Raw genomic sequence first — 22,998 nt, forward strand, 5'->3', positions numbered from 1 at the left:
GATTAGACTGTAAACTCTCCTTCCAGACTCATGTTGAGCATCTCCAATCCAATATTACACCTAGAATCGGCTCCCTTTTTCGCAACAAAGCCTCCTTCACTCACGCTGCCAAACATACCCTTGTAAAACTGACCATCCTACCGATCCTCGACTTCGGCGATGTAATTTACAAAATAACCTCAAACCCTCTACTCAGCAAACTGGATGCAGTCATTTGACATATTAGAATTTAGAAGAAGATAAGAGGCAGAGAAAGGCAGAAGGGTCGATTTTAAACCCTGGGGTCTCTGTCAGAGCCACATACAGTAAATCAAATCTGCATAGTTTTTTCATAGGAACATGAAGCGAGGCGGCCGGAAGTTGGTATGTGAGAAGAGGGAGTGTTACCACTAAACCACGGCTCTACAATCAAAGAATAAGACAGTTTTTTTTGTTTTTTTACACATCAACATTGATCTGGTCAACAACAATTCCGATGAGACAAGATAGTAGCTACTGAAAACAATTGGATACCACGAAATTGGGGAGAAAGGGGTCAAATATAAACAGAAATACCTTATTTACATACATACATAATTTACATAAGTATTCAGACCCTTTGCTATGAGACTCCAAATTGAGCTCAGGTGGATCCTGTTTCCATTGATCATCCTTGAGATGTTTCTACAACTTGATTGGAGTCCACCTGTGGTAAATTCAAATTAATTGGACAGGATTTGGAAAGGCACACACCTGGCTATATAAGGTCTCACAGTTGACAGTGTATGTCAGAGCAAAAACCAAACCATGAGGTCGAAGGAATTGTCCGTAGAGCTCCGAGACAGGATTGTGTCGAGGCACAGATCTGGGGAAGGGTACCAAAACATTTCTGCAGCATTTAAGGTCCGCAACAATACAGTGGCCTCCATCATTCTTAAATGGAGGAAGTTTGGTGGCCCAGCCAGAGCCCTCAAGTGGCCCAGCCAGAGCCCGGACTTGAAACCGATCTAACATCTCTGAAGAGACCTGAAAATAGCTGTGCAGCGACGCTCCCCATCCAACCTGAGAGGATCTGCAGAGAAGAATGGGAGAAACTCCCCAAATACAGGTGTGCCAAGCTTGTAACGTCATACCCCAAGAAGACTGGAGGTTGTAATCGCTGACAAAGATGCTTCAACAAAGTACTGAGTAAAGGGTCTGAATACTTATGTAAATGTGATAATTCAGTTTTTTATTTTTTAATAAATTAGCAAAAATGTCTAAAAACCTGTTTTTAGCTTTGTCATTATGGAGTATGTGTGTGTAGCTAAGTAGTGCACTACTTCTGGAATAAAGTTACATTTGGGACGCAACCAATACTATTCCTAAAAACATTATGCACAAGACCATCACAAACAAAGTAACAGAAAATATGTTCTGGCAGAATGACACACCAGTATCTCTTCACCTAAAAACATTTAAAATGTTCAATCCAACAAAATAGTAAAAAACACTAACACAAATACAGGCCTACTAGGAAAAAAATTAAAATTGTCCAGTTAAAATGGCACTTTGGTCTAGAAAAACTAAAACTACATACAGAAAATGATTAATAATTTAACGAGAGCTTGTCATGAAGCAAATGTGGCAGTCGGTAGACCTTTGTTAAAAACACTAGTACTGTCAAAAGTCTGATGCCCCGTAACCACAGCAACAGCGATGTGAGGACTACAGGTCAAATAATAAAACAATGCTGCCGGGGTGGCAGGGTAGCCTAGTGGTTAGAGGCAGGTAGCCTAGTGGTTAGAGTGTAGAGGCTGCAGGGTAGCCTAGTGGTTAGAGCGTTGGACTAGTAACCGAAAGGTTGCAAGTTCAAACCCCCGAGCTGACAAGGTACAAATCTGTCGTTCTGCCCCTGAACAGGCAGTTAACCCACTGTTCCTAGGCCGTCATTGTAAATAAGAACGTGTTCTTAACTGACTTGCCTCGTTAAATAAAGGTAAAATAAAAAACACGAGTCATATCCATGTAGGTAAATTAAGATGAAGCATCTGACTGCTTTTTAAATGAAACATTGATAATCACTTAAAAGATGTCAACGAGTCGCGTATATATCTAGCAATCCTAGTTCAAGTCAATCAACTTGAGAAGCAAATAAAAGTTAAGACCCCCCCCCCCCCCCCCCCCCAGTATTCTAAAAACTAAAAAACAAACAAATGTATATTGACAACTAGCTAGTTTACCACAACCATTTTCTCAAAGACCACTGCAGACAACAGAACCCATAGACTAAACTGGAGCATTTAAATAGCCAACAGTTCATTGTCTGTAGATATTGTTGTTGGGGGGGTTCAGTAAAAAGGAAAATAAAATAAATAGGCTAAGTGTTGCAGTTACATGTAATGACCACAAGGTGTCATCATGTGAGCTCATCTGACAGTGGGAACAGCAACATCCTGACTTGACTATATCATAAGGTTCACCTTGTCAAACTAATTACGTTTATTATAGGTGAATTAGTTCACTGGTTTAAACTGTAACAGCACCTTTCAGTTTGGGATGATCTCATTACAATATGTGAAGAAATAACAGAATACACAATAGAAGGAAAATCAACATTTTAAATCCAATTTAAAACCAGGATGGGCCTAGTAAACCATAAAGGAAGGATAGGAGGATTGAATGATGAGGGAATATCAAGATTATGATGAATATCAAGACGAAGTGAATTTAGGAAATGGTGGGAATATATTGATTTGAAAATCTAAAAATGGTAGGCTATCCTCGTCTATAGCTTCTACAATAGTGTATAATGTATAAAAAAATATATTGCTTTACCTAAAAGTAAGTAATACGTGTATTTTATTAATGAACCCATGTCAAGATTTGCAGAATATTTACAGATTGGATAAATTCATACTTTGGGTGATTTTTCTGTCCCCAAAACAGCACCAAACCTCAAAATAAATAAAGATTTAGTCACGACATAATGAGTGCGAGATATCTTGTGACGTTGTGTACGTTCACACGTTAACCATCACCCAGACAGCCACGCCCTGGGGGAGGGGCAGTATTCCAAACTTGTAATTTTTTTTTTTATAAATGCCTGTCGACCCCAAATGTTGTGGCTAATTTGGGAAAACGTTGTATGTGTTTACAAGAGCCGTTTTGAAAATGTTAACCTTTTCTTTGCATCACAGAGTTACTTACGGGGGTTTAAAAATGATTTACATGACAGACCACCACTTAAAATCATTATTCTCCATCATCCCAGAGAACAGAGTAAGATGAAAGATAACAGAGGACAAGTGCAGAACACAATACCAATATGTAATCCATCAATATGACTAGTAGGTGTCACCAAACAGAGGAATAACGACCCTGAAAGGGACTCTGGTCTCTCAGTCAGTCAGAGTCGTTTGTAAAAGGTTGTGGGAAAAGGCAGAATGTTATTGTCTGTCTTGTGTCCCTGTTAGTCCGTCTATAGTGTGTGTGTGTCTCTCAGCACACACACACGGTGGCCTTGCCGTGTTGCTGCTGGAAGAGCGTGGGGGAACCGTTGGTAGGGGGCGGAGTCAGAGACTGTTTCTGGTCCTTTCCTCCACCGCCTTTCGGCCCCGCCAACGTTCCCTCGCCATTCCTCCTCCGGTTCCTCTTGGCGGACGGGACTGGGTTGGGTGACGTGTCATCATCTAGAGTCCGTTTGCCGCCGGGCGTCCTGGCGGTGACGTCACTAAGCTCCTCCCCCGGGCCGGGGCTGTCTGTCGTCAGGGAGAAACCGGTGCGGGAGTCGTCAGAGTCTGAGAGGGCCGGGTCAAAGGGATCTGATTGGGCCAGGACGTACAGGCTGCTCCCTGATAGGCCGTGTCCACGCTCCAGGGTCGGAAGGAGCTCACACACAGCAGACGACATGTCCATGTCTGGAACCTAGAGAGAGACAGAGAGAGACAGAGAGAAAAACAGAAAGAGAGAAAGACAGAGGGGGGCAGAGAGAAACAGAGGGAGAGACAGAAAAACAGAAAGACAGAAAGAGAGAGAGGCAGAGGGAGGGAGAGAGAGAGGGAGGCAGAGGGAGGGAGAGAGAGAGGGGGGCAGAGGGAGGGAGAGAGAGAGGGGGACAGAGGTATTTCAGACAGTACTAATGAAGTAGTAATTATGATTTACCCCAAATAGCACCCTATTTTTCCACAGTGCACTACATAGAGAATAGAGTGCCATTTTTGGACACACAACCTTACAAGTCCCTCTGCTCTGTACCTTGACGAGTGGTGTGTTGGAGTGGGAGTCTGATGCGGGGCCACAGTGTTGTCCCTCGGCCAGGTTCAGCAGCACCTCCTCGTGGTGGAGAGGTTCCTGAGGGACACCCAGCTCCTGCAGGGCGATGACGATGGCCGACGTGTTGTCCGCACGCAGCATCCTCTGGCGCCACCGCAGGAGGGCGTGGCTCACCAGCTGGCGAGCGCTGGACACCCCGCACGGCGCCTAGGAGAGAGGGAGGGAGGTTTGTTTACAGTAGTTGTGTGATTTAAAAATAAAAATGTATGATCATGTGGGTCATACAATAAATACATTAATGAGACCAGGCTGCACACACAAGCCTCAGTGTCCCAGTTTGAAAAGCCTTAGTCCGTGTTCAGCAGGTAAAAACGTTTCAAAACAGAGTGATACCTAAACCCCGTTGCAAAATGTTTTGACCTACTGAACAGCACACTGACGTTTAGCACCACGACTCACCATGGCCTCATCGTTGTCCTGGCACATGGAGACGGCGTCCTGGGGGGGCACCATGTTCCACAGCCCGTCACTGCCCAGGATGATGTAACGGTGTTTATGGGGGTCAAGGGTCAGAACACAGGTGTCTGGCTCCGGGGACACGACAAACTCTCCGCTGTAGAAGTCATAGCTCCACAGGTCCCCTATAGGGGCAGAATATATTTAAATAAAATGATCCTCGTCTCACAAGGAAACACTGGATAGCAAAGGGAAAGGAGAAGTAGAGGGGGTTTTACACATTTCCACAGTAATTTACAGTAACTGGGCAAAAAGAAGATGAAATGCCTCGTTGCCGGTCTTGCTGTTCCCAAACATAGTTATATATGGGCTCTTTATGTCTGGGAAGAGCAAAACAGTGAACAGTGAGCCTCCCCCCTATGGAAAACAGTGAGCATCCCCCCTATGGAAAACAGTGAGCCTCCCCCTATGGAAAACAGAGAGCATCCCCCTATGGAAAACAGTGAGCATCCCCCTATGGAAAACAGAGAGCATCCCCCTATGTAAAACAGTGAGCCTCCCCCTATGGAAAACAGAGAGCATCCCCCTATGGAAAACAGTGAGCCTCCCCCTATGGAAAACAGTGAGCCTCCCCCTATGGAAAACAGTGAGCCTCCCCCTATGGAAAACAGTGAGCCTCCCCCTATGGAAAACAGAGAGCATCCCCCTATGGAAAACAGAGAGCATCCCCCTATGGAAAACAGAGAGCCTCCCCCTATGGAAAACAGTGAGCCTCCCCCTATGGAAAACAGTGAGCCTCCCCCTATGGAAAACAGAGAGCATCCCCCTATGGAAAACAGTGAGCCTCCCCCTATGGAAAACAGTGAGCCTCCCCCTATGGAAAACAGTGAGCCTCCCCCTATGGAAAACAGTGAGCATCCCCCTATGGGAAACAGTGAGCCTCCCCCTATGGAAAACAGTGAGCCTCCCCCTATGGAAAACAGTGAGCATCCCCCTATGGAAAACAGAGAGCCTCCCCCTATGAAAAACAGTGAGCCTCCCCCTATGGAAAACAGAGAACATCCCCCTATGGAAAACAGAGAGCCTCCCCCTATGGAAAACAGTGAGCCTCCCCCCATGGAAAACAGTGAGCCTCCCCCCATGGAAAACAGTGAGCCTCCCCCCATGGAAAACAGTGAGCCTCCCCCTATGGAAAACAGTGAGCCTCCCCCTATGGAAAACAGTGAGCCTCCCCCTATGGAAAACAGTGAGCCTCCCCCTATGGAAAACAGTGAGCCTCCCCCTATGGAAAACAGTGAGCCTCCCTCTATGGAAAACAGAGAGCCTCCCCCTATGGAAAACAGTGAGCGTCCCTCTATGGAAAACAGTGAGCCTCCCCCTATGGAAAACAGTGAGCCTCCCCCTATGGAAAACAGTGAGCCTCCCCCTATGGAAAACAGTGAGCCTCCCTCTATGGAAAACAGAGAGCCTCCCCCTATGGAAAACAGTGAGCGTCCCTCTATGGAAAACAGTGAGCATCCCCCTATGGAAAACAGTGAGCGTCCCCCTATGGAAAACAGAGAGCCTCCCCCTATGGAAAACAGAGAGCCTCCCCCTATGGAAAACAGTGAGCCTCCCCCTATAGAAAGAAGCATACCTGTGAAACCGACTCTGAGAAACAAGGGAATTTATGTCAAGTGTAGTGCAGTGCTTCACTTTGCTCCCCAACCAGAGTGTTAAGATGTTAGATTTTTACAGTGTAAAGAAAATCTAGGAACTGGAGACAAACTAGGTGTTCTTTAGGAATGTGCAGAGAGATGAGGAAAACTCCGGAAAAACGTTGGCAAAGAAAACAAACCTGCTTTTCTAAAAACAAGAAACGTCCAAAAATGTATTTAGAGAGAAAAAAAAAAAGAAGTTTAAATCCATACTGAACAAAAATATAGAACGCAGTTGTTTCATGAAATAAAAGATCCCAGAAATGTTCCATATGGACAAGAAACCTTATTTCTCTCAAATGTTGTGCACACATTTAGTTTACATCCCTGTTAGTGAACATTTCTCCTTTGCCTAGATAATCCAGCCACCTGACAGGTGTGGCATATCAAGAAGCTGATTAAACATCTTGATAATTCCCCAGGTGCACCTTGTGCAGGGGACAATAAAAGGCCGCTCTAAAATGTAGTTTTGTCACACAACACAATGACACAGATGACTCCAGTTGAGGTAGCAGCTGGGAGGAGGTGCTCTTATTCTCCATGGACCACAAGTATGCTGACAAGAGCATCCTGCCTGGTGCAGAGATCAACAAGGCCTATGGTGTCACCACTACCGTGTCTCACCACCTTGACCTGGATGAGGACAAGGTTCTTGGCAGTCTGGTGAAGTACACTTCCAAGCAAGGGCTTTGGGATGGAGATGCAATATGGCAGTCGTGCCAACATATCTCATCAGCCACCTGGTGGAAGGGACTTTGTGGATCTGAGGCTCTTTCCCCTGTTGCCTTCATCATCCTCCAAATCCCACCAACATCAGCCGCCTCAGAGCGCCATAGCGTACATTTTTTGGGGTATTATTTCACCTTTATTTAACCAGGTAGGCTAGTTGAGAACAAGTTCTCATTTACAACTGAGACCTGGCCAAGATAAAGCAAAGCAGTGTGACAAAAACAACAACACAGAGTTACACATGGAGTAAAACAAACATACAAACAACAACACAGAGTTACACATGGAATAAACAAACATACAAACAACAACACAGAGTTACACATGGAGTAAAACAAACATACAAACAACAACACAGAGTTACACATGGAATAAACAAAACATACAAACAACAACACAGAGTTACACATGGAATAAACAAACATACAAACAACAACACAGAGTTACACATGGAATAAACAAACATACAAACAACAATACAGAGTTACACATGGAAGAAACAAAACATACAAACAACAACACAGAGTTACACATAAACAAACATATAGTCAAATAACACAATAATAAAATCTGTATACAGTGTACGCAAATGAAGTAAGAAGGTAAGGTGTATACAGTGTATGCAAATGAAGTAAGAAAATAAGGCAATAAATAGGCCATTAGTGGCGAAGTAATTACAATTTAGCAGATTTACACTGGAGTGATAGATGTGCAGATGAGGATGTGCAGGTAGAAATACTGGATTTGCCTAGCACCACGTGCCTCTGAGTGAGGCAACTCCTGTTCAAGTGCAACTAAATGTCCATGATTTGGTGAATCTGTTCGGACTGAACTGGCCAGAGGGACAACTCCAAAATAATGAAGGTTTCAGGTAACAGGGAGAAACATTAACAAAATAATCAAACTATTTCCAGAAAAATGTCTGTGGAGATTTAAGACAACAACAACATACCCAGAGCTCTGGCAACAGCCAGGAAAGGGATCTGGTCGATGACGGTGCTCCTCCGGACGGGGCCGTTATGAGTTAACCTGGGTCTCTTCCACACCACCCTGTTCACACCAGACTTCTTTATCACACTGGAGATAGGAGGAAGAGAGACAGACAGGATAATTATATCACTGGAGATAGGAGAGAGAGACATACAGGATAATTATCTCACTGGAGATAGGAGAGAGAGACAGACAGGAGAATTATCTCACTGGAGATAGGAGGAAGAGAGACAGTCAGGATAATTATCTCACTGGAGATAGGAGGAAGAGAGACAGACAGGAGAATTATCTCACTGGAGATAGGAGGAAGAGAGACAGACAGGAGAATTATCTCACTGGAGATAGGAGAATTATCTCACTGGAAATAGGAGGAAGAGAGACAGACAGGAGAATTATCACACTGGAGATAGGAGGAAGAGAGACAGACAGGAGAATTATCACACTGGAGATAGGAGGAAGAGAGACAGACAGGAGAATTATCACACTGGAGATAGGAGGAAGAGAGACAGACAGGAGAATTATCACACTGGAGATAGGAGGAAGAGAGACAGACAGGATAATTATCTCATTGGAGATAGGAGGAAGATAGACAGACAGGACGGTTATCACACTGGAGATAGGAGAGAGACAGACAGGACAGTTATCATAGGTAGTGGTGAAGTAGTTATGATTTAGCCAGTCAGTGTCACAAAAGGCATTACCTTTATAGTTCACTACCTGTGACCAGGCTCTAGATAAGGGAATAGGGAGTTAATTTATAGTTGACTACCTGTGACCAGGCTCTAGATAAGGGAATAGGGAGTTAATTTATAGTTGACTACCTGTGACCAGGCTGTAGATAAGGAATAGGGAGTTAATTTATAGTTGACTACCTGTGACCAGGCTCTAGATAAGGAATAGGGAGTTAATTTATAGTTGACTACCTGTGACCAGGCTCTAGATAAGGAATAGGGAGTTCATTTATAGTTCACTACCTGTGACCAGGCTCTAGATAAGGAATAGGGAGTTAATTTATAGTTGACTACCTGTGACCAGGCTCTAGATAAGGGAATAGGGAGTTAATTTATAGTTGACTACCTGTGACCAGGCTCTAGATAAGGGAATAGGGAGTTAATTTATAGTTGACTACCTGTGACCAGGCTCTAGATAAGGGAATAGGGAGTTAATTTATAGTTGACTACCTGTGACCAGGCTGTAGATAAGGGAATAGGGAGTTAATTTATAGTTCACTACCTGTGACCAGGCTCTAGATAAGGGAATGGGGAGTAACTTAGTAGCATAAAATTGTTCCAAAATGACTTGCTCGATAACCTTTATTTCAATTGGCTGGTTGATCTAATAACACGTATGCACAACATAGTGTCAGTAAACTGCTGCGATGCTGATGACTAGTCTGGCAAGAGTCTTAAAGTCACTGGGGGGAAAAAAAATCACCCCAAGCTCACTTTCTCTGTGGGCATCACTGGCTTCATCCCAAATAGTACCCCCCCCCCCCCCCCCCCCATTCTCCGTAGTGCACTAGTTATGACCAGGGACATTTGGGACGCACACTATGTGTTCCTTATCTGAAGGAGATCGCTCTACGGTAGTGAGTTTACCCGGCGTCTGTCCAGCCCTCTAGTCTAGTCACCCAGTCAGTTCTACAGTAGTCTAGTTACCCAGTCAGTTCTACAGTAGTCTAGTTACCCAGTCAGTTCTACAGTAGTCTAGTCACCCAGTCAGTTCTACAGTAGTCTAGTCACCCAGTCAGTTCTACAGTAGTCTAGTCACCCAGTCAGTTCTACAGTAGTCTGTCCATCCCTCTAGTCACCCAGTCAGTTCTACAGTAGTCTAGTTACCCAGTCAGTTCTACAGTAGTCTAGTTACCCAGTCAGTTCTACAGTAGTCTAGTCACCCAGTCAGTTCTACAGTAGTCTAGTCACCCAGCCAGTTCTACAGTAGTCTAGTCACCCAGTCAGTTCTACAGTAGTCTGTCCATCCCTCTAGTCACCCAGTCAGTTCTACAGTAGTCTAGTCACCCAGTCAGTTCTACAGTAGTCTAGTCACCCAGTCAGTTCTACAGTAGTCTAGTCACCCAGTCAGTTCTACAGTAGTCTAGTCACCCAGTCAGTTCTACAGTAGTTTGTCCATCCCTCTAGTCACCCAGTCTGTTCTACAGTAGTCTAGTCACCCAGTCAGTTCTACAGTAGTCTGTCCATCCCTCTAGTCTAGTCACCCAGTCAGTTCTACAGTAGTCTGTCCATCCCTCTAGTCTAGTCACCCAGTCAGTTCTACAGTAGTCTGTCCATCCCTCTAGCCTAGTCACCCAGTCAGTTCTACAGTAGTCTGTCCATCCCTCTAGTCTAGTCACCCAGTCAGTTCTACAGTAGTCTGTCCATCCCTCTAGTCTAGTCACCCAGTCAGTTCTACAGTAGTCTGTCCATCCCTCTAGTCTAGTCACCCAGTCAGTTCTACAGTAGTCTGTCCATCCCTCTAGCCTAGTCACCCAGTCAGTTCTACAGTAGTCTGTCCATCCCTCTAGTCTAGTCACCCTGTCAGTTCTACAGTAGTCTGTCCATCCCTCTAGTCACCCAGTCAGTTCTACAGTAGTCTAGTCACCCAGTCAGTTCTACAGTAGTCTGTCCATCCCTCTAGTCTAGTCACCCAGTCAGTTCTACAGTAGTCTGTCCATCCCTCTAGTCTAGTCACCCAGTCAGTTCTACAGTAGTCTGTCCATCCCTCTAGTCTAGTCACCCAGTCAGTTCTACAGTAGTCTGTCCATCCCTCTAGTCTAGTCACCCAGTCAGTTCTACAGTAGTCTGTCCATCCCTCTAGTCTAGTCACCCAGTCAGTTTTACAGTAGTCTATCCATCCCTCTAGTCTAGTCACCCAGTCAGTTCTACAGTAGTCTGTCCATCCCTCTAGTCTAGTCACCCAGTCAGTTCTACAGTAGTCTGTCCATCCCTCTAGTCTAGTCACCCTGTCAGTTCTACAGTAGTCTGTCCATCCCTCTAGTCTTGTCACCCTGTCAGTTCTACAGTAGTCTGTCCATCCCTCTAGTCTAGTCACCCAGTCAGTTCTACAGTAGTCTGTCCATCCTTCTAGTCTAGTCACCCAGTCAGTTCTACAGTAGTCTAGTCACCCAGTCAGTTCTACAGTAGTCTGTCCATCCCTCTAGTCTAGTCACCCAGTCAGTTTTACAGTAGTCTATCCATCCCTCTAGTCTAGTCACCCAGTCAGTTCTACAGTAGTCTGTCCATCCCTCTAGCCTAGTCACCCAGTCAGTTTTACAGTAGTCTATCCATCCCTCTAGTCTAGTCACCCAGTCAGTTCTACAGTAGTCTGTCCATCCCTCTAGTCTAGTCACCCAGTCAGTTCTACAGTAGTCTGTCCATCCCTCTAGCCTAGTCACCCAGTCAGTTTTACAGTAGTCTATCCATCCCTCTAGTCTAGTCACCCAGTCAGTTCTACAGTAGTCTGTCCATCCCTCTAGTCTAGTCACCCAGTCAGTTAGGAGTTTTTCTGTTGTTTCCCACCAAGCAGGCATAGATGCTACAATGCTTCATCTGACTGAGTTTGCATTAGAATAGATCATGTTGTCACCCAAAGCAGACAAGAGTTTAAGTTGCTATTGTGCAAAAGAGAGAGAGAGATAGAGGAAGACATGCTTTTTGGCACAAACCCATTCTCTTGTCATAGGGGCTGTTGTTTTGTATGCACAGTCACATGAGGAAGGTACGGTTATTGGGAGCCCTAGTACAGTATTATATGTTAGGCTAGTCTGTCAGACAGACTAAACATTAATGTTGAGTTGGCCGGCTAGACAACTAACCTAATAGGGTAGTATGTGTCAGTAAGCCTTACCTGCCCCCCAGCCCTTCGATGCGTTCCCTCTCCTTGGGCAGCTCAGGCTTGTGGTCCTGTGTAACCTCCACGGCCTTGATGAACTGGTCTGTGAGGTCATCCTGGACCCCCAGCACTATGGCAGAGTCTCCTACGTGGGCCACGTACATTCGGTTCCCCCGGATGACCACGACACTGGCCGTGGTGCCTGAGGTGCTGGGAAGCCCTGTGAGAGTTTTGGGCCATTCGGCTGCAGAGGGAGGGAGAGAGAACATGTTGAACTATTGGAACTTGCCCAGCCTTAAAAGTAGCCTTCAGACTAACCTACTTCCCTGCAATAACATGGCCCCTGAATATAACAACATTTAGGAAGGAACCCCTGTTCCTGGAGAGCGACCCTCCTGTTGGTTTTAACTCCAACCCTGTTCCTGGAGAGATACCGTCCTGTTGGTTTTAACTCCAACCCTGTTCCTGGAGTTACCCTTCTGTAGGTTTTAACTCCAACCCTGTTCCTGGAGAGCTACCCTCCTGTAGGTTTTAATTCTAACCCTGTTCCTGGAGAGATACCCTTCTGTTGGTTTTAACTCCAACAGGATTGGGCAGCCCCTGATATAGGGAACTGGATTGGGCAGCCCCTGATATAGGGAACTGGATTGGGCAGCCCCTGATATAGGGAACGGGATTGGACAGCCCCTGATATAGGGAACGGGATTGGACAGCCCCTGATTTAGGGAACGGGATTGGACAGCCCCTGATATAGGGAACGTGATTGGGCCCCCGTTCCAGCATTGGGGAACATCCTGCGCCCCCACCTTGTCTATATCTATGGGTACAAGCATTATTCATGACACAAACTGTCCACACCCCCTCTGGGTGGCAGACGGTAAAAGTTTAAAGGTTTAAAGCTAATTTCCTGCAATTCTACACGTTTTGTCACACGGGGTGCAAAGAAAATATTGCAGTTTTAACAATAATTTTCTTTCAGTTCTATACACTTTGCCATGTCTAATGTTTTTTTATTCGTGTGATATTTCAGTGACTCAAACATTACAAACGAAGCTATAAAAAAAAATAAAAAACATTAGCAGACATGGGAGAGTTTTAGTGTTGGATAGCCATAGCTAGCTAGCTAACATAGCATCCCTCTCTGTTGGATAGCCATAGCCAGTTAGCTAACATAGCATCCCTCTCTGTTGGTTAGCCATAGCCAGTTAGCTAACATAGCATCCATCTCTGTTGGATAGCCTTAGCCAGCTAGCTAACATGGCATCCCTCTCTGTTTGAGCCGGGTGTTTGAGTAGGCGAAATTAGCAAGCTGCAACAAAATGTCTCTCTCGCGTATCCTTCATTTTTGGCGAAATTAATTTGTTTAAAAACTGTTAAATTATTGTCTTTCTCCCTTTTTGAGTCAACTACTCGCAACATGTTATGCACTGCAGCGCTCGCTAGCTATAGTTTATGCTTTCAGCACTAGATTCATTCTCTGATCCTTTGATTGGGTGGACAACATGTCAGTTCATGCTGCAAGAGCTCCGATAGGATGGAGGACATCCTCCGGAAGTTGTCATAATTACTGTGTAAGTATTTGGAAGGGGGTGAAAGCCATGAGCCTCCTAGGTTTTGTATTGAAGTCACTGTACCCAGAGAAGGACGGAAACCAGCTATTCCTCCGGCTACACCATGGTGCTACCCTACAGAGAGCTGTTGAGGCTACTGTAGACCTTCATTGCAAAACAGTGTGTTTTTAATCAATTATTTGGTGACGTGAATATATTTAGTATAGTTGTATCTTTAATGTTTCACTATTGGTATTTTTAGGAAATTCACTGAGGACCCCTTCCACTTCCGATGAGCCTCCACCGGTTGAAAGCTGGACTGAGTGGTGGTGGCGTGCCCCAGAGTTTGGAAACCACCGGTGTGGAGCAGACTGGGTACTGGTGACTTGACAGGGCAGTTGAAAGACCCAGAGCAGATCGCTGACGACTGCCCTAAAATACAACTGCCCTCACAGCTGATAAGCCAAGAGACTACTTAATCAAACGGATAAGAGGGGGATGGGGGACGCATTGGTTTTTACAAATCTCTTTTACAACCAACATTATCAGATGTCACATGCTGCCTGACCTGCCTACTACAGTAATAAACATGATTTGGTATAACATCGATGTCAAGAAACCGTCGCGACCTCTTTCCAAACCCATTGTCATCCCTATCGAAGGCAAACAGAGGAGGAAGACAACCATGTAGAAAGCCCATTCACAGAGCCCCGCACAGCCGCCTGTCCGTGTGACCTGATAAGCTGGGGGGGTGAGATAGACATCCCATGATTCCTCTTTCTTTGCTCTACTACTGACAGATGGCCAGCAGTGGTAGGTTTATTTGTATGGTCAAGCCAGAGAACCCAAACCACACATTCAGCAACATCGAGCCTGCGGTGGTCATTTCATTCGTAGCTAAATGCATGAGATGTGAAAACAAATCCCAATATACATATTTAGCTTGACACATGGGTGATTCTAACTTACGCAGCTTTTTCCACATGGCATGGTGGCAGGCAACGAAACCTTTACGAATAGCTGCACACACTTCCTCGTCATCCTTGGACCAAAAGCCCCGCTGTTTCTTGATGAATTCCCATAAATAGTCCCGTGCAAACTGCGCTGCCTCTCGGCCTCCGTGGCCATCAAACACCGCGAAGAAAGCCACCGAGCGCTGGGGCCGGTTATCGCTCTCCGCCGGTGTACTCTCCACTGTCGAAACTGCCAGTGCAACTGCAGCACAACTTTGGTCCCCATTTTGTACATTTTGTGTCCATGCAGCTGTAGTGGAGGCAGATAGAGGCTCGTTGTGTACAGTCCGATCAGGCTGCTCGTTTTCAGGCACAATGTCGACCGTCGAGCTATCCCCTTTGGTCTCATCTTGTTCGTACGAGTTCAGCTCGTCTTCCCCCGACTCGGGCTCCACTACAACCTCGGTAACGTCCTCCATGTATTTCCTGCCTCCCTGGTCGGAGAAAACACTCACTCGCATCAACAATGCGTTTTCCATGGCCGTAGGGACGTCTTGATTCAGATGCTGGGTGTTTGTAGTAGCTTTAAAAAAAAATTGCCTAAAAGTATTTTAAGTTATGTTTATGGCAGCTTAATGATCAATCAGCCGCTTTCGGTCTTTGTTTATTTTCAATCCTTGTATGCATGCCCATAAACGCACTGACGTCAGAGCTGTATCTACTGGGGTAAATTATGTCAAATACTACAGTGCGCCACCTACTGGATGTGTAAATGCTTCCTAAACAACGGGGTGACTAACGGTGACACGCTTGCTTATGGGCCCTTCCCCCTTTCCAACGATGCAGAGAGAAAAATGAGAAGGGATAACTTGGCGATATACACGGAGTACCAGTACCAAGTCCACGTGCAGGGGTATGAGGTAGTTGAGCTAGATACAGTCCCAGTCAAAAGTTTGGATACACCTACTCATTCCAGGTTTTATTTTAATTTTATTTTTGTACTATTTTCTACGCTGTAGAATAATAGAGAAGACGTCAAAAAAAGATTTGGCATGTGTCCCCACATCCTCAAAAAGTGTTTTATTTTTTATTTTTATTTAACCTTTATATAACTCGGCAAGTCAGTTAAGAACAAATTATTATTTACAATGACGGCCTACCAAAGGGCAAAAGGCCTCCTGCGGGGACGGAGCTTGGATTTAAAAACATGTAATTATATATATATATATATATATAGGACAAAACACACATCACGACAAGAGAGACAACACCACATAAAGAGAGACCTAAGACAACAACACATGACAACATAGCAAGGCAGCAACACATGACAACATAGCATGGTAGCAACACATGCCAACACAGCAAGGCACCAACACATGACAACATAGCAAGGCAGCAACACATGACAACACAGCAAGGCAACAACACATGACAACACAGCATGGCAGCAACACATGACAACACAGCATGGCAGCAACACATGACAACACAGCATGGCAGCAACACATGACAACACAGCATGGCAGCAACACATGACAACACAGCAAGGCAGCAACACATGACAACACAGCATGGCAGCAACACATGACAACACAGCATGGTAGCAACACAGCATGGCAGCAACACATGACAACACAGCATGGCAGCAACACATGACAACACAGCAAGGCACCAACACATGACAACACAGCATGGTAGCAATACATGACAACACAGCATGGTAGCAACACAACATGACAACACAGCAAGACAGCAACACAACATGACAACAACATGGTAGCAACACAACATGTCAGCAGCACAAAACATGGTACAAACATTATTGGGCACAGACAACAGCACAAATAAGAGTTCAATTAACAGACACATCTCAACATCAACTGTTCAGAGGAAACTATGTGAATCAGGCCTTCGTGGTTGTATTGCTGCAAAGAAACCACTACTAAAGGACACCGATAATAAGAAGAGACTTGCTTGGGCCAAGAAACACGACCAATGGACTTTAGACCGGTGGAAATCTGTCCTCTGGTCTGATGAGTCCACATTTGAGATTTTTGGTTCTAATCGCCGTGTCTTTGTGAGACGCAGAGTAGGGGAACGGATGAACTCCGCATGTCTGGTTCCCACCGTGAAGCATGGAGGAGGAGGTGTGATGGTGTAGGGGTGCTTTGCTGGTGACACTGTCAGTGATTTATTTAGAATTCAAGGCACACTTAACCAGCATGGCTACCACAGCATTCTGCAGCGATACGCCATCCCATCTGGTTTGTGCTTAGTGGGACTATCATTTATTTTTGAACAGGACAATCTCCGCAGGACAATCTTTACTTTGAACAATCTAAAATCTAAAATATGTTTTGATTTGTTTAACACATTTTTGGTTACTACATGATTCCATATGTGTTATTTCGTAGTTTTGATGTATTCACTATTATTCTACAATGTAGAAAATAGTCAAAAATAAAGATAATCCCTTGAATGAGTAGGTGTGTCCAAACTTGTGTTTTGGGTCAGTGTCCTGTTGAAAAACAAATGATTGTTCCACTAAGCACAAACCAGGTTGTTCCTCTATCCAGTGTCTGTGTTCTTTTGCCCATCTTAATCTTTTCTTTTTAATGGCCAGTCTGAGATATGGCTTTTTCCTTGCAACTCTGCCTAGAAGGCCAGCATCCCGGAGTCGCCTCTTCACTGTTGAAGTTGAGACTGGTGTTTTGCGGGTACTATTTAATGAGGCTTTCATGAAGCTGCCAGTTGAGGGCTTGTGAGGCATCTGTTTCTCAAATTAGACACTAATGTACTTGTCCTCTTGCTCAGTTGTGCACCGGGGCCTCCCACTCCTCTTTCTATTCTGGTTAGAGACAGTTTGCGCTGTTCTGTGAAGGGAGTAGTACACAGCGTTGTACGAGATCTTCAGTTTCTTGGCAATTTCTCGCATGGAATAGCCTTAATTTCTCAGAACAAGAATTGACTGACAAGTTTCAGAAGAAAGTACTTTGTTTCTGGTCATTTTGAGCCTGTAATCGAACCCACAAATGCTGATGCTCCAGATACTCAACTAGTCTAAAGGCCAGTTTTATTGCTTTTTTAATCAGGACAACAGTTTTCAGCTGTGCTAGCATAATTGCAAAAGGGGTTTCTAATGATCAATTAGCCTTTTAAAATGATAAACCTGGATTAACTAACACAACGTGCCATCGGAACACAGGAGTGATGGTTGCTGATAATGGGCCTCTATACATCTATGTAGATATTCCATTAAAAAATCTGCCTTTTCCAGCTACAATAGTCATTTACAACATCAACAATATCTACACTGTATTTCTGATCAATTTGATGTTATTTTAATGGACAAAAATGTGCTTTTCTATCATAAACAAGGACATTTCTAAGTGACCCTAAACCTTTAAACGGTAGTGTACATTGTAATATTGTTGTATGGTGGTGTTATACATGTTGTATTGTAGCTATGTAGTGGTGTAATAATGTTATATGATGTACTGTTTTATCTTGTGTTTTATATGTCATGTAAGCATCACGGTATCTCTGTGAAGTTAAATTTCCATCGATCAAATTAAATTGTGTTTGTTGTCTGTAGCTTATGGCTGGAGTATATGGGGGGGGGGGGGGGGAACTCCCTGACTAGCCCATAGGCTAATGCACTACATCTGACCAGGGCCCATAGGCTAATGCGCTACATCTGACCAGGGCCCATAGGCTAGTGCGCTACATCTGACCAGGGCCCATAGGCTAGTGCGCTACATCTGACCAGGGCCCATAGGCTAGTGCGCTACATCTGACCAGGGCCCATAGGCTAGTGCGCTACATTTGACCAGGGCCCATAGGCTAGTGCGCTACATCTGACCAGGGCCCATAGGATAGTGCGCTACATCTGACCAGGGCCCGTAGGCTAGTGCGCTACATCTGACCAGGGCCCATAGGCTAGTGCGCTACATCTGACCAGGGCCCACAGGGCTGTACATTTATAGTAAATGCCTCCTCTTGTTCTTTTCCCAGATCATCTATGTCATGCGGAACCCAAAGGACAATGTGATTTTCCTACTATCGCTGGTGTATTGACTGGGTCATGTTTCAGACCCCAAAGAGCTTTGAGGACTTTCTGGACCACTGGTTGGCAGGGGATGGTAGATTAAAGACATCATTCATATAAGACATCTCAATGTCTAAAGACATCCAACCAGCCTGGCTTGCCTATCCCGAATCTCTTGCCTAATTTTCCAGTTTTTATTAACAAGGAGGGACATGAAATGTGACAGTACATAGTGTGTAGAAATGCTGTGGGAATAGGATTTGATTCCAGACAAACAGGGGATTGCATATGTGTCGAGGGCAGTGTCCTTCACCACTCCACCAACCTCAGGGTAGTGGTCTTCACCACTCCACCAACCTCAGGGTAGTGGCCTTCACCACTCCACCAACCTCAGGGTAGTGGCCTTCACCACTTCTCCAACCTCAGGGTAGTGTCCTTCACCACTCCCCCAACCTCAGGGTAGTGATCCTTCACCACTCCCTCAACCTCAGGGTAGTGGCCTTCACCACTCCCCCAACCTCAGGCCAGTGGCCTTCACCAAATCAAATCAAAGTTTATTTGTCACGTGCCCCGAATACAACAGTGAAATGCTGACTTTCAGGCTCTAACCAATAGTGCAACCTCATACAGGGGTTTCATCTTTAATGAACATGTTTTTTGTTTGTTTTTTTCTCAGGATCTGAAGGCAGCCACTTCCTGGAGGGGGGCCTGAATGAAGCAGACTTCAACATGACAGTTAAAAAAAATACACGTTGTAAAACATGTAACACGACCTCAAGGCCAACTATGAGTTCATACCAGAGGACATGCTCAAAAAAGGGGCTGATCCTAGATCAGCACATCTACTATGAGATGCTTCATGACTATGGGCTTGACCCTGTAGTCACACAGCGTCTCTATAGCAGTGCTAATCTAGGATCAGTTGTGACTTTTAGATCATAATGAATAATATTACTATGAGATGCTTCATGACTATGGGCTTGACCCTGTATTCGCACAGCATCTCTATAGCAGTGCTGATCTAGGATCAGTTGTGACTTTTAGATCATAATGAATAATATTACTATGAGATGCTTCATGACTATGGGCTTGTTGACCAGGTCTATGAGGAGCGGATGAAGGACGTGACTCTGAAGTTCATATGGGACATGGATCAACAGCCGAGTGATGGGATCCTCAGCTCCCTGGCTTTCTCCTTCTACTCGCCTTTCGGTTCCAACAGCCGAGTGATGGGATCCTCAGCTCCCTGGCTTCCTCCTCCTCGCCTTTCAGTTCCAACAGCCCTGTGATGGGAGCCTCAGCTCCCTGGCTTCCTCCTCCTCCTCGCCTTTCAGTTCCAACAGCCCAGTGATGGGAGCCTTTAGCTCCCTGGCTTCCTCCTCCTCCTCACCTTTCAGTTCCAACAGCCCTGTGATGGGAGCCTTTAGCTCCCTGGCTTCCTCCTCCTCCTCGCCTTTCAGTTCCAACAGCCCTGTGATGGGAGCCTCAGCTCCCTGGCTTCTTCCTCCTCGCCTTTCAGTTCCAACAGCCCTGTGATGGGAGCCTCAGCTCCATGGCTTCCTCCTCCTCCTCGCCTTTCAGTTCCAACAGCCCTGTGATGGGAGCCTCAGCTCCATGGCTTCCTCCTCCTCCTCGCCTTTCAGTTCCAACAGCCCTGTGATGGGAGCCTCAGCTCCATGGCTTCTTCCTCCTCCTCGCCTTTCAGTTCCAACAGCCCTGTGATGGGAGCCTCAGCTCCATGGCTTCTTCCTCCTCGCCTTTCAGTTCCAACAGCCCTGTGATGGGAGCCTTTAGCTCCCTGGCTTTCTCCTCCTACTCGCCTTTCAGTTCCAACAGCCGAGTGATGGGATCCTCAGCTCCCTGGCTTCCTCCTCCTCGCCTTTCAGTTCCAACAGCCCTGTGATGGGAGCCTCAGCTCCCTGGCTTCCTCCTCCTCCTCGCCTTTCAGTTCCAACAGCCCTGTGATGGGAGCCTCAGCTCCCTGGCTTCCTTCCAGACTTGGAAGGATGGCAATGCAAGACTACAGTGATGGACGGGGGGAGACTGCAGCTCTGGTGCCACAATCTACACAGTGGCTATCAGCCATGGACATGAATGTCAATTATCTGTTTAATGCACCAAAACTTGATATCCATTACAGATAGATACGATACTTTATTAATAATGATAAAGTGCTATCATGTTTTCTGTACGTTCTTTACAATGAGCTGAATGAGGTAGGAATGACAGGCTCAATTCCTGAACCATTATTCTGTTATTCTAATAATGATCCCTCCTTGAAGAGGAAATAAAAGAAACAAGACTGTCAGTCTAATTTCTTTTTTTGAATGAATGGTTTATATTTGAGGAATATTGTGCGTGAGCGTGAAGGGAGAATTCTCACTGATTGCGCAGCCCGGAAGCCCGGAACCAAAGTGACATGGAAATGGAGCTCCCCCGGACACATTGACAGAAGAACACATTTCTGTTTAGGTTCTCACATGTGTAGCCAGCAAGACCGGTGGCTAAAACTATTTGATCGCTTTTTCGGTTTACCTCTCAAACAAGATGGGGAAGAAACGGTCGAGTGAAGATGTGGATGAGTCCAAAACGCATGCGAAGAAAGGAAAAGTATCTGAGACAGCAGAGTTCAATGGGACTGTTTTTAAAGCCATGTTGAAGGAGCCGACCAAGGCAATGAAGGGTGAGTGGCCGTGTTGCTATTACCTACCGTTAGCTTACTAGCTACCTACAACGGCGCTATAACGTATTGTTCTCAACTTTGCAGTGATAGGATTTCACTCTTTGTTTACATTTTTTTGTTTGTTGCAGAGTGTATGTCAATTATCAAAGGCGCTAGTTGTATTGTCATTGAATATGTCATTACTGAACAACAATTGTTCTCTCTGCACTGCAGGCTTGGATACATTCATCACGACGGCAAAGAAGCTGCCATGTCCTGACCTGTATGACGTTGTTGAGGGTTACATCAAGATCTCCATGGAGTGTTCTGAGATCTTCAAACTGCTGGAGGGAGACAAGCAGATGGAGAGTGAAGTATGTAGAGTACAGCATTAGCTTCTGTCAGTCTCCTGTTCACTTGAAATCAGTATATATATATATATATATATATATATGTACACACCATGTACTAATCTGTTAAACATCACATTGTCCTTGTCTCTGTCCAGATGATGTTGATTTTCCAGAGTTTGGAGATGATTCTGCTGCGTACAGCCAGCGATCTCTCTCATTTCAGCATGGTGGGATTCACTATAGTAAAGAAGGCTGTTTCCAGCTATATGAAACTCATACAGACATCCCTACACTCAGAAAACCACAGGTACGTTGGAACATGAAGCAACTTTTGTTTGAACGAAATACAGATTTTTTTTTGTGTGTGAGTGTGCGCGCGCGCGTCTCTCATTCTAACATAGTGTTGTCGTCTCTTCTGGGCCAGGTTTGTCCGTCACTGCCTAAGTTTCCTGTCAGCCATGGTATCCCAGGGAGCAGACACAGCCAGGGAAGTCTTCAGCCACTTCCACTTCACTAAAGGCCTGTCTGCTTTGGCCAAGAGGAAGGATAAGATGGTAAGAGACCTGGTCAGTGTCTGTGTCCATCCTAAATGGCACCCTATTCCCTATATAGTGCACTACTTTTGACCAGAGTCCCATAGGGAATAGGGTGCCGTTTGGGACACTCGCTCTGTATGAGGGTTTATAGTTCTATTTGGTGTCGTTGAAAACCCACGGTTGGTTTATAGTTCTCTTTGGTGTCAATATGTCATCCTCCTGACCGTTTGAGCTGATCAGGAAAAACTATGTCCCAAAAACTATGTGCCAACCAGGGCTTGGATTGAGGTTATAATGATGCATCTCTAATGACTGGTATTCTGTGATCTCATTCATCTCTCTCTAGGGTAGACCTGATGTCCGCATGGCTTACACCCAGTTTGCCCTCTCCTTCCTTGTCTCTGGTGACAACGTTACTATTGGACAACTACTGGAGATGAAAGGTCAGGATTATACTACATCTCAAAATGACAGAAAATAATAAATAAGAATAAAAATTAAATAAGCTTGAGAATATAGGCCTGTCTTCCCCTTGTCTGAAGGAGGGTCCTATCTCTACTGTAGGAATATAGGCCTGTCTCCCCCTTGTCTGAAGGAGGGTCCTATCTCTACTGTAGGAATATAGGCCTGTCTCCCCCTTGTCTGAAGGAGGGTCCTATCTCTACTGTAGGAATATAGGCCTGTCTCCCCCTTGTCTGAAGGAGGGTCCTATCTCTACTGTAGGAATATAGGCCTGTCTTCCCCTTGTCTGAAGGAGGGCCCTATCTCCACTGTAGGAATATAGGCCTGCCTCCCCCTTGTTTGAAGGAGGGTCCTATCTCTACTGTAGGAATATAGGCCTGCCTTCCCCTTGTTTGAAGGAGGGTCCTATCTCCACTGTAGGAATATAGGCCTGTCTTCCCCTTGTCTGAAGGAGGGTCCTATCTCTACTGTAGGAATATAGGCCTGCCTTCCCCTTGT

At 45.3% G+C, this 22,998-nt stretch overlaps 2 protein-coding genes across 4 annotated transcripts in view; one reads left to right on the forward strand and one right to left on the reverse strand.

Moving 5' to 3' along the window:
* Window positions 1-1,189: 1,189 nt before the first annotated feature.
* LOC110503261 (protein phosphatase 1D) lies at window positions 1,190-15,568 on the reverse strand. The gene is made up of 6 exons (XM_036961762.2): window positions 14,453-15,568; window positions 11,949-12,177; window positions 8,068-8,192; window positions 4,693-4,874; window positions 4,216-4,440; window positions 1,190-3,885 (listed from the first exon to the last, which is right to left on the reverse strand). The coding sequence occupies exons 1-6, from the start codon at window positions 14,973-14,975 to the stop codon at window positions 3,460-3,462; spliced, it is 1,710 nt and encodes a 569-aa protein (XP_036817657.2). The 5' UTR covers window positions 14,976-15,568; the 3' UTR covers window positions 1,190-3,459.
* A 5,361-nt stretch (window positions 15,569-20,929) lies between these two features.
* Window positions 20,930-22,998, forward strand: part of urb1 (URB1 ribosome biogenesis homolog) — a 62,947-nt gene continuing 60,878 nt past the window's right edge. For all 3 annotated transcript variants that reach the window (XM_090219177.1, XM_090219179.1, XM_090219178.1), the window contains exons 1-5: window positions 20,930-21,170; window positions 21,384-21,523; window positions 21,658-21,809; window positions 21,927-22,056; window positions 22,385-22,481. In XM_090219177.1, coding sequence (XP_090075303.1) covers window positions 21,035-21,170; window positions 21,384-21,523; window positions 21,658-21,809; window positions 21,927-22,056; window positions 22,385-22,481 — 655 coding nt within the window. In that variant the 5' untranslated portion in view covers window positions 20,930-21,034. The remainder of the gene's footprint in view (window positions 21,171-21,383; window positions 21,524-21,657; window positions 21,810-21,926; window positions 22,057-22,384; window positions 22,482-22,998) is intronic.

This window comes from Oncorhynchus mykiss, chromosome 24 (genome assembly GCF_057628025.1).
Source record: "Oncorhynchus mykiss isolate SJ-2025 chromosome 24, ASM5762802v1, whole genome shotgun sequence".
Classification (NCBI taxonomy): domain Eukaryota; kingdom Metazoa; phylum Chordata; class Actinopteri; order Salmoniformes; family Salmonidae; genus Oncorhynchus; species Oncorhynchus mykiss.